Here is a 12520-nt window from a genome sequence, read left to right as displayed (position 1 = left end):
ATCTTTTGTAGATTTTATAAAAAAAATCAAGTTTTTAAAAAATAAAACCCTTTTGAATAATTATTTTTTATCTTTCTTTTAACTTTTTTTAGAAAAAATAATTTTTCAAGTGTATTTTTTTTGGAAAGACAGAATTATTATCTACAACTTTGTCGAAGACCTCACACCAATCAAACGAACCGAAGTGCCTTTTTTCCATTTTTCACAATATTATGAACCACCCTATGTCGAATAAATGAACCACCCTAATGAAAAATAATGTATTCGATCCTAGTTATAGTGCATATAATTAAAAAAGCTATTTCGAGAGACTAGTGATCAATTTCAAAAGATAAATTCTAAACATTTTAAACTCCACTTTCCACAATTGAAAAAACGACTAAGTCCCAGAGAGTACATTTTTGCAAAAAAATTTTCTATGCCGTATCTATTCTGAATATTTTTGATGCAAACAAATTAACACATATCAAATAAAAACTTGTTTGATATACGTTTTACTGCCATACGGTTTCATTTCTGTTACGTGATATGTGTTTGGTTGGAAGCAACATTTTGAAGTGGTGTTGAACGTACAGGAAGGTGGAGAGTCGCCGAGGGAAACAGGATAGAAATTGGGGAGGACGGACAATCTGTGGACCCACCAACATTGGACGAGGTGAAGGATGCTTGCAAAGAGCTAAAGAACCACAAAGCCGCTGGGAAGGACGGCTTACCAGCCGAACTTTTCTAAAGTCGGGAGCGAGCGGCTACCTACGGACTGGTTGGAAGGACTCATGTGTCCTATTTACATCGACTCGATTGTAGTAATTTTCGAGGCATAACCCTCCTCAATTCCGCTTACAAAATGCTCTCTCGTATCCTGTTCCCGAGACTGAGGCCGCTGCAGGAAGCCTTTGTTGGAGAATACCAATGCGGTTTTCGAGTGGGGCGATCTACAACGAACCAGATGTTTACCCTGCGACGAATCCTCGACAAGTTTCGAGAACACAACTTGCAGACACATCATCTGTTTATTGACTTTAAGGCGGCGTATGATACAGTGAAACGCAACGAGCTGTGGCAAATAATACTAGAACATGGTTTTCCAACGAAACTAATTAAACTGTTACGTGCGACGCTTGAAGGTTTCACATCATGCGTCAGGACAGCGGGAAAATTTTCGGACGCATTTGTGACATCAAATGGTCTGAAGCAACTTGCTGTTAAACATAGCTTTAGAAGGTGCAATACGAAGGGCAGCTGTGCAGAAAAGCGGCACCATCATCACAAAGTCTCACATGCTTCTGGGCTTCGCAGACGACATTGATATAATTGATGTTAACCGTAGAGCAGTTGAGGAGGCCTTTACGGCTCTCAAAATGGAAGCTGCGAGAATTGGACTCACCATTAAAATGAAGTACATGGTGGCTGGCAGAGAGTGTGGTAGTTCTGCGGGTGTTGGTGCTGCGGCGGAGATGGATGGGGATAGCGACCGGCAAAGATGATATTTAGCAGAGAACCGGATAGAGGCCGACGACTTCGAGGCAGACCTCGCTCGTGCTGGTTGTGTGCTGTCGAGGAGGATGCCAGAGCAGAGGGTGTAAGGGGAGACTTGAGAGGAGCAGCCCATGACTGAGTTTTGTGGAGACGTATTCTGGATTCGGCATAGGATCTGAACGATCTGTTGCCAAAAAAGTAAAGTAAAGTAAGATATGTGTTTGGGTCCCTAAACATGTAATATTGAAAAAGTCGAGCAAAATAACATCGCAAAGCTTTTTTGGCAGGGGTATCCACCTTTTTGGTGTGACTCTCTCTATCCCACAGGCTGACTAGAGATAAGTAACATTGCACCTGCGCACACTAGCAGACGTTTGCAGCCGTGTAGGGTTTGTTTTTGTTTCTCACAAGCTGTGAGTCATCGCATCTCGTTGTACCGACTTTATGCCATTTTCTGCCAATGGCGTACAGTAGCTTCTCTCGAATTCCTGGGTACAAGTAAAACGTGGCTATAGATGCTTGGGGAAGTTAGGATTATTCTAAGTGAGAGTGAGCCAACAATTTTTTCACGCATAGCGGCTTTAAACGGGAGATTGTGTCACCATGACAGTTTGTTAAATTCAGCTCAAGCTCAGCGGAATAAGGAATCTTTTGATTGTATCCGAAATTATTGAACACAGTGTCATTTTTCGTGTACCTTCAATTGTGCAAGTACCTGTAAACGCATATGTAGCTACAACCTGAAATCACATTGGTCGAGAAGGGATTGAGAGAAGATTAACAATTGATACATGCGATGATGTGTTTACTATTAACGAGCTGTTGATTGTCAATCTTAGCAGCGGGTATGAGCGGATTGAAATAAACGGAATAGCCGCTAAAATTGTATGCGCCATTACAAAATTTTCTACAGTAGCTGTCAATAGTACCATTTAGACGCAGTAGGCCCTGCAATCAAATGTAATAATTGAAATTGCCTGTGTTAAATGGCCCGGCTAAACTTTGCTCATAAACCCTGCGTTGGCTAATTTCAATTTTTACGCTCAAGGTGCTCATATTACCACCTTCTTGCTTGTTAGACTTGCAAGGATTGCGTGAAGTACACCGCTTTTCTAAGACATATAGGCCTTTCTTCATGCAGACTTTGTGCTAACTAAGTTTGATTGATTTCGTTGGAAAACATTTCTTTTGTTTATGCTGTTTTCGACAAAGAACCACGATTCGAAAAAGTTTGCTATTTAAATTTACCTTAGTAACTTACTGTTTTTTCATCATTTATTTTAAAACCCTCTTGCCTATGAATAAACCTTTTTTTTAACCAACTCAAACATGAATAACAAAATCTCACTCACCTTTTCTTATAATTCTCCCTCACTTTCAGGTTGTACTCGTATTCATCCTTAGCATCGCATCACTCATCATATACTTCATCGACGCGTCAAACGAGAAAGTCGAACAATGTGAAAAATTTAGCAACAACATCACGCAGCAGATTGACTTAGCATTCAACATATTTTTTATGGTTTACTTTTTTATACGAGTAAGTATTTGATTGCTTCCGAACTACTATCAGTTTCAGCTGCATTGCTACACAACCGGCTGTGAGTATTTCAATATAAAGCATCCTAAATCATAACTCTTGCTGTACGGCTTTGCTAGCAAATAATACGCAGGATTTTTTTTTCACTATTATCATAGTTTTCACGAATGCACTATGTTAGGGCATTCTGTGTGTGATGATAAAAAAATTAAAATTTTTTTCTCGTTTCAGTTTATAGCGGCGTCCGATAAACTTTGGTTCATGCTAGAGATGTACAGTTTTGTAGATTACTTCACGATACCCCCGTCCTTCGTATCAATATATTTAGATCGAACATGGATCGGTAAGTTATGACACGTTTACAGCGGTACCATCTAATTCGCTTTTCATTTTATCATTTTAGGTCTCCGTTTCCTACGAGCGCTTCGTCTTATGACTGTTCCGGATATATTACAATATTTGAATATACTTAAAACATCTAGTTCAATACGTTTGGCACAATTAGTATCAATTTTTATATCAGTGTGGTTAACAGCTGCTGGAATTATTCATTTGGTGAGTATCTATGGATTAGACAGTTTTGGCCCAGGCGTACAAACTTCCACCACAAGATATCTAAAATCGAGTTAGCTAGAATAGAATCAGACCTTTGTTGTTCTTAAAATATTGACACAAAAATTTCCAACGCTGAAATGCCAATCACTAAGACGGCCTGGCACGTCTGTTTGCTATGCCGTAAAATTATGCCAAACGCCTTGAAAGCTGTCTTTAAGCATATACTAGCCAGTGTTTGGTTGGAAAAATATCATGTAATACCCAAGGTGTACTGCGTAAGTACCGGCACCGGATCGTTAAAGAATTATGCTAAATTTTGGCATAAATCCTTTCTTCGAGAATTGCGCCTTTGCGAGGCGCTGTCAGTAGCCGCTAGGCGCAGTTCTGCGAAGACCTTGAATTTTTAAATCGAAAACGCCCAGTACGATTGTGCTGAACTTTAGCATAATTTCGATGGCTTTCTTCCCTTGCAATCAATATAAAATCATTGTCGCATTGGTGGTGAGTATCGTTCCAAAAAGTACTATTTTTAGCTACAGGTAGCTGTCTTTTGCTAAAACAGTATAATAACAAAGTGATTGTTCACTTGGCAGTCAGCTTTTTACAACGCCAATTAGTTGGAACAAAGCTATTTTATTTTTTTCAAAATCAAATTCTACCACCACCACCTCTTTTTCGTTCACTGCCTTTCCGACATTCCCTCTCAATACAAATCCAAATTGGGCCGCATATACCGAGTCGTTTTGATTTGCACGAAATCGTGGCGCAAAGTAGCAATTTTTACGTAATACGCATCATGTTTAAGGCTTAGAAATCAAACGAGCGGCACGAATCGACCGGGACGAAGATACCATGCGTGATCATGAATCTGCCTGATTTTCGTCACCATAACCGGCAAACGTATCCTCAAAGTGCATTTTCAGTTGTCCTGCCGCGCACAAGAAACGTATCTCCGCTGAGCACTTTTGGCTGCATTCATTTCCGTTCTCTCTATTTTTTAACTTACACATGCTATAATTGCCTAGGTATTTTATTATTGTTTTGCTGCATGAAAATCTTAAAATTCAGATTCTGAAATGTTTACTTTATTTTTGACTCTAGATAAATACTTTCGTCGTAAACATTGCCAACAGTTGTTATCATTTTCACCATTTTACAATCATTAATTATTGTTTCTACTCCTCACATTCGTAATCCTTCAAGTTGTGGCTTAATTGCCTTGGGGACAGTTTCGCACATGCGACAGCGGCATGATTAAGAAAGTTTCTGTAACGAATTATGCGCATGTATTTTAACAGTTTTTTTCTTATTGGGTGTTATTGTCGATTTATTGCATTACTGAATAACACCGACGCCAATCGTCGAGATTGGAAGAAAGTTTTTCCGACACTTGAGTCCCAGCATTTCATATAAACGTTGCAAAAAGAAATTCGGTGGTGGGAGTAGAAAAAGGGCACACAAGAAAGGAAGTATACAGTAAAGTCTTTTTTTACACGGTTTGATTTTACACGATTCTTTTTTACGACGATTTTCCAAATAACGCAATTTTTTTTACGTCGTTTTCTCGAATAACGCGATTTTTCTACATGTTTTTTTTGCATGATTTTTCATCTTCGCGTAAAATTGTTATAGTAAGTAACAGTAATGGTAACACACTATAATAAGCTGTTTTTTACACAGTTTAATTTTTACACGGTTTTTGTTTTGCGCGATTTTTTTACGACGTTTTTCCAAATAACGCGGTTTTTTACGACGTTTTTCCAAATAACGCGGTTTTTTTACACGTTTTTTTTTGCACGGTACGTAGAATCGTGTAAAAAAGAACTTTACTGTAGTCTGAAAGATACTTTTCTAGGAGCCTCCACCCTTCATAATAACGTACGCGTAATCTTGTTTAAAGGACAAACATGGAGTCTTAGTTACCCATTGGATTTATACTCTACGAAAAAAGCCAGGTCACTAATAATCCTTTGCACCAATATTATTTCCAAATAAATTGGGATTCTATGTATCTCGGAAGTCATGTGTTGCTTGATATCATGTACTAGCCTGTATAATGAAGATTTATCTATATATCTGGCATCCTTGTCTGTGATGAACTGAAAAACTTTAGTTGTCACTGCAGTGGCTACAAACAGAAATTAACCTGTCAAAATGTCATCTGGCAAGCTTTTTTGTGATCAGAAAAACATTATAGCCATTAAGGTTACTAAAAGATTATTAGCTCAAACATTAATATGATAAACAAATTTAAGTGAACGATTCATCCCCGTCAACCACAAATCGTATATGAATGTATGGAAATTATCGTAAATTTCCCTCAACGAAGTCGAACGCGTATACCATGCTTATTATGATGTGCAGAAGTAACTTTTAATCCGTTTATCATGCCAGAACCTGACTGATTTACGATTTTGGGCTTAGAGTCGTAAGAAAGTGTGGAATAAATCGCTTTCAGTCGGATGCTAATGTGTATCAATAAATTGCATACCATTATTTCTCAGTATGTATATTGTCTGAAAAACAATACACTAAGCTCTTTTTACGCGGGGTATGCGTTCCAGATTCGTATGGGCCCGCCTAAAAATAGACTTATTTTTACTGGGATTATTAATTCTTCTTTTATACCTGGCGAAAAACAAACTAACCTAACTTCTTTGACAGTTCAGGACCTTTTTTCAAGGTATCAAAATTCAGATTGGAAAACAAAATTTTTTGTTGCTATTGCTTAAATTGCAAGATGTGTGTTTTCTATACATCAGAAAAATGTAAACACAGCCTCATCAAAATTGTGACAGCTAGCAACAACACTAGTGAACACACTGAATCGGGTGCAGCTTTATACAAGCAAATGGATTAATGTTTTCACATCTGGCGTTAGGAACTCTAGTTTTGATAGATTTCTTCAGTAGTGTGCCGTATAATCAAATATGTGGTATGTGGGAACCGTTTAATCGTTCGTATGCCACAAAAAAACTACTTTACTGAAATATTTTATTTCTCTTCATTTAAACAATGATTCTCAACGTTATATTATAATGTTCTATCAGGTCAACAAACAAAAGTCTGACATTCTTGCTCAGCATATTACCTTCATGATTTGATTACGTTCAATGATTATCTGATATGACAGCAATCATTGATTATTTTTTTTAAAGCATTAGCACAGTCTACAGCGATTCCATGATTTTCGTTCTATATCATTAAAACAGCCTTAGATTGATACTAGTCAGTTCTATCGAAAGCAACTACTGCAAGTTCCCTTTATCACATCAGTCAACAGCAGATCGTTTTTATGGTTCTGCAATTGATTTTAAAATGTAGCGGGGGCCTAGTGTGGTTGGTAACGTCTCCGCCAACCACGCTCGACGCCTGGATTCGAATCCCACCGCCGACATAGGTGTCGATGGTTGTGAGGTGGCGTGATCCACTCACAACCAACCCAACTGGTCTAGATACAATCCTAGCCGACACCGGGAGATTTTCTGAGGCGAAAAATCTCTGGGATCACGCCTTCCATCGCATGAGGAAGTAAAGCCGTTGGCGCCGGTCCGTTAATAAACGGGTCGTGAGTTAGTGTCCTGGGTGTGGAGTCGCCTCCCTGGGCGTCGGTGATTGGCCACAACAGTGGCGGAACTAGACCGACGGAAAATAAGCAAGAAAAAAAAATTGATTTTAAAAAACTGCAATGTCTGGAAACAAAAATTGAGCTACTAAAATACGAATTTTTCAATACAATTATGAATCGTGCAATTAAAAATCATTACGTCATGTGTCATCACTTTTTTCGAACACTCATATATTATTTCCGTTTTCTTTTTTTACAATCCCGTAAGTTTTATTGCACCATCAAAGCAGGCTTGGTCTGTTTTTATTTTGTATCTTGAAAAAAAAAAGTATCCCCAACCGCCTTGCTCATCACATTGGCAGGTCACTAAATTGAATAATCTCTGCCGTATGTCAATGTCCAATCGGACACATATCTCTGCATTCAGTTTGCCTTAAAGCGACAATTTTCCCACAAAGCAACTTGGCAGAATATCGGCAATTTATTGCTACCCAATTCAAGCATCTAGTAGGCCAGTTTATTGCGCATTTATACTATTCTTATCGACTTTTTTCTAGACAGAATACAGCAGGTTGCCAACGAAAAATCCAAATCGTAATAATCTGACCGTTTTTTTTTTCTTCTCTTCGTTCTTCTCTCTCTTTTTCCTACGTTGACAGCTGGAAAATTCTGGCGATCCGTTAGAATTTAATAACCCGCAACAGTTGTCGTACTGGACGTGTGTATATTTTCTCATAGTTACTATGTCAACAGTAGGTTACGGCGATGTTTACTGCGAAACCGTGCTAGGCAGAACGTTTTTAGTATTCTTTTTACTAGTCGGCTTGGTAAGTATTCTGTTTCTTCATCCATTTATATTTCTGTCTACTTTTTCACCAATCTCTCAAATTTATACTGTTAGAGTACGTTAATTTTACTATGCTATTCATTTGAAATATTTCAAAAGCCAATTAGGAACGTCGCATTATTGCACAGACAAAAAACAAGTGCTTACACACCAATGTCCGGAGCAGTGCTGATAAAGGTCATTTTCCCCAGCAAAATTCTTCGAAAATTGTAGCCAATCATTTTCAATTTTCACTTCCAATGATCGCAGCACTCTTTCAGATACACTAGATTTTCGTCCTAGTAACGTGCTGTTATACTTAGATGAAATAGATCGCGCGCATCGTTCACGGTTACGGAATAAAATTTGACGACAAATCCAACTAAATGATCTTCACTTCAAAGCGAAAAAGAAAAGCAAACAGTCCTCACAACCAAAATGAACCTCACCGAAACATTTTTTCACTGGCACTGACCGATGCCTTGACAATCTTCGTTAACTGATAAACTGATTTTGTTGTCTTGCTTCCATCGCATGAAACATAATGAGGTGTTTTGACAGTTCACTTCCATGCAAAAAGCGGGAAGGGAGAACTCTGAAAGGATTGTAAAAAAAATAACGTTTATGGATGCTTTTTTTTTACTTTCACTCAAGAGTGTCAACAAATATCAACCCTGGTCCGGAGTCTCCATTCGTCGAGCCACCCACAAAATATTCGAAAACAGTCTTGCATATGTTGATAACCTTATCTTATCACGAAAACAAACTTCTTCCGCTCTGTTTGTTTGAGCAATTATTGAAAACAATATCGACATTTTAAACCTGATTTAATAGCTCCCGGACAATTTTGAGTCTATCGGAGAATTGAAGCATGTTTCATTTATTTCGCGAAGTAAAACAACAGTTGTTGGATGTAATAGGTACAACAAATCGGTACGCTGCATGGAAAATCTACTGCAAACAGGTTTTCCCTGAGAAAATGTCTCCCAGTGCACAGTTTGCAATACAAGAAAACGCTATAATTATTTTATCAAGCCTTATAACTAAATACCATAACCAACTAGATGCTTTTAGCCAAATCAGTTCAGTGAGCTGTTTTTTGTTTAGATTTCTTTTTTTCTTAGCTGAAATTTTTGATCTTCATGTACGAATACGAAAAAAACGTTGCTGTATTTTTCAATTTCGCTTCGTTCTACCGCTTATTGTTTTGTGTTTCTTTTGAGAATATAAGCTATAAACAAGAGGAAAACTTTCTGATTTTTACAGCGGTTCCCAGAAAGTTCGGAAAGTACATGTAGCCAGGAAGCGTGAAATAATACCTTGCAACTTTACTCTGAACTCGCAGAAATCTCGTTTTTTTTTATTTCATCCACCAAGGCTCATTCATGATGTTGATTTTGAGTCATCCTCATGAACTGTCAACTTTAAAGTTTTGTCGGTCATATTTGAGGATTGCCAAATTGTGTGCCAAACCGGTGACTTAGTTAGAGCAAAATACATGTTGCCCTGTTTTAAATGGATCTTCACAAACTTTGCGGTAATTTCGAAACATATTTTTTTAAGTAACTTGCGACTAGATTTAGCAAAACTTGAACAAGTTTTGTATTGTATTGAAAAATTACCTGAACCACTTTTACCTAAACATTACAACACCGAAAACCTATACAAATTGACAACTGAAGTGACAACAATTCAGAGTTGTTTTGTAGCAAAGGCAATGATTTTTTTAGACCGTTCATTTCAATATTCTTTATAACTTACACTTTCAGTTAAATGAAGGATATTTTACCCCAATTTTACTGAACTAAAATTAATATTTTTTCATCAAAAGATCACCTTCTGTATTTGAAGTTCGATGATATGATATTTGTTAACAGTACACGATACTGATTCTCGATCGTTTGGTAAGGTTATTTCGTTGAACCGCACCAGAAAGTATGGGCACACTTAGAAATAACTGAATAATGAGTATTTTGATTTCTAAGTTCAACTTTTACTATGCAAACATTTTCTCAAATATAGGGGAACTGCTCCATTATTCATCTCATTGAGCCGATATTCATGAAAAATGCATGGATTAAACACCGAATTTTAACGAAATTATTGAACAAATAAACTAAATATGCTCACGTGCTCTTATGGAATTGTTCAGCATTATATATTCAGTAAACTTAGCTGGATTTATTCTGAATTTTGTAAAACAAACCATTTTTCACAACGCTTCCATATCCATCTCAAAACTTGAATCACTGCTCAATTGTTCATCCCACGACGCCCCCATATTCATCACACTGTTAATCATGAATGAATCACATTATCATGAATGAGCGTAGTCGCAGCCCGTCGTAGTAGGTTACCTAGATATCCGCTGCAGTTGTTTACGGGCAAAATTGGTAACCTAGGTAACCACTACAGTGCTGTGGATTTATGTCAATTATGACGGAATAATTGACATATTCAGTATGATTTTTCGTATTAACAGAAACTGATTTGGCAACTTTTGATTTTCTTCAACGCAGTAAAAACAGATGAAAATACATACAGATGAAATTTATTAATCGTAGAAATTCATCTCATATATTTCTGCTAATTCAAGCTTGTTTTAGGAAAGGTTTAGGTTTCTGAATTAGGTTATAAAATTAAATGAGTTTTCGAGAGCAGATGCCCGACTGTAATAGCAAATTTAGTGCTTCTAAAGTGAACTAATAAGAATCCATTCCATGGATTAGCATTTTGGTTCAAGAAAAAAAAAAACGTTTTTTCCTGTATTCAATTGTGTTTTCATATTGTATGAGATGAATATGTGGGCTGAGATAAATAATGGAACAGTTCCCCTATTCACTTACAAATACTGCTCTATGCTGTTTCTCATCATTTACCGTATCCAAGATGGCGGACTTTTACTCTTACCGTCTTTATAAGGTCTGCACAGACGCTTCATAGTATCAGTTGTAATCAAGATTGTTAATCGATAACCTATCGTAAACGCCGATGACGATACTGATTATTTTCGTTATCGACGATGACGCTAACGTCTTCAGACATCTCCGTGGGTTATTTTTCAAAAGTAAATAGCAACACTCGGTGCGGTTATTTTGATGGTTGTCGAGTCAGTTTTAGCAACCAAAATTTAGCAACTGGTGCACTTGCTCTGATAAAACAAAGACGTCAGTGAGCTGAAAACGTCTGGCGATTATCGTCACCGCCGATAACGTTAACCGTTAGTACCCAAATTAATTTTTAGACGGACTTCGAAAAAATCACTATTAAGCCTCATAAACATTTTTTAAGTTCTGGGCACTGGGCACTAGAGGGTTAATGTTTGAAGACGCTATCGTCATCGTCAATAATAATAGCAGACGTCGTAAAACTTTCTGGCTTTTGGTTTGACCGATGCTACTTGTTCTGGACTTTTTTTTTGGTATATGTTGCTTGTCTTCAGACCAAGTCTGTTTTTAGAACGTACAACGTTCGATACAGATGTACCCACCTTTTTAGCCACATCGCGTTCAGACGCTGAGCTTTGAAGATCAAACATATCCTTGATTTTCTTTTCAATTTCTGGACATACTGGACCACGTTTTCGGTAAATCCGTTTTCCTAGGCATACTTGCGGATCGCAATACGAACGGCTCCGATGCTTACTCTTTCATCTTTAGCCAACTTTCTCAGCAACATTCCTGAGATGACAGAAGTAATGTAAACAAACGTACGCAGCCAATTCGAAGCACAGAGAACGACGCACGTTTGAAAGGCGCCATATTTTCAGTGTGCCCATACTTTCTGGTGCGGTCTCTATTCATACCAGACCAAATAGAGAAATTTATCAGGGAATGAAATTAGCTGAACTGCACGAAACAAGCAGATAAACGAAATTGATGAATCAAAATCTACATTCAATTTGCAGACTAGTAGAGAGATGAAATTGGCTAAAGCAAAAGCTGAATAATCTATGCATGGAATTCGTCCTTCCACAAGACAAAAACGAAAAAAAAAAACATAATTCGGGGGATTTTTTTTTTCAATGTTTATTCCATTTTTGTTAAAACCATCAGTATGAAAATGTCTCCCAGTGCACAGTTTGCAATACAAGAAAACGCTATAATTATTTTATCAAGCCTTATAACTAAATACCATAACCAACTAGATGCTTTTAGACAAATCAGTTCAGTGAGCTGTTTTTTGTTTAGATTTCGTTTTTTCTTAGCTGAAATTTTTGATCTTCATGTACGAATACGAAAAAAACGTTGCTGTATTTTTCAATTTCGCTTCGTTCTACCGCTTATTGTTTTGTGTTTCTTTTGAGAATATAAGCTATAAACAAGAGGAAAACTTTCTGATTTTTACAGCGGTTCCCAGAAAGTTCGGAAAGTACATGAAGCCAGGAAGCGTGAAATAATACCTTGCAACTTTACTCTGAACTCGCAGAAATCTCGTTTTTTTTTATTTCATCCACCAAGGCTCATTCATGATGTTGATTTTGAGTCATCCTCATGAACTGTCAACTTTAAAGTTTTGTCGGTCATATTTGAGGACTGCCAAATTGTGTGCCAAA

The 12520-nt window shown here is 37.3% G+C and overlaps 1 protein-coding gene across 2 annotated transcripts in view; it reads left to right on the top strand.

The window, feature by feature from the left end:
- LOC129724998 (calcium-activated potassium channel slowpoke) overlaps positions 1-12520 on the top strand; it is a 119927-nt gene that overhangs the window by 13752 nt on the left and 93655 nt on the right. For both annotated transcript variants that reach the window (XM_055680359.1, XM_055680368.1), the window contains exons 3-6: positions 2858-3016; positions 3248-3359; positions 3420-3571; positions 7799-7966. In XM_055680359.1, coding sequence (XP_055536334.1) covers positions 2858-3016; positions 3248-3359; positions 3420-3571; positions 7799-7966 — 591 coding nt within the window. The remainder of the gene's footprint in view (positions 1-2857; positions 3017-3247; positions 3360-3419; positions 3572-7798; positions 7967-12520) is intronic.

This window comes from Wyeomyia smithii, chromosome 1 (assembly GCF_029784165.1).
Source record: "Wyeomyia smithii strain HCP4-BCI-WySm-NY-G18 chromosome 1, ASM2978416v1, whole genome shotgun sequence".
NCBI classification, from domain to species: domain Eukaryota; kingdom Metazoa; phylum Arthropoda; class Insecta; order Diptera; family Culicidae; genus Wyeomyia; species Wyeomyia smithii.
The sequence above is the reverse complement of the archived record's forward strand: the minus strand, read 5'-3'. Positions and strand labels throughout refer to the sequence as shown.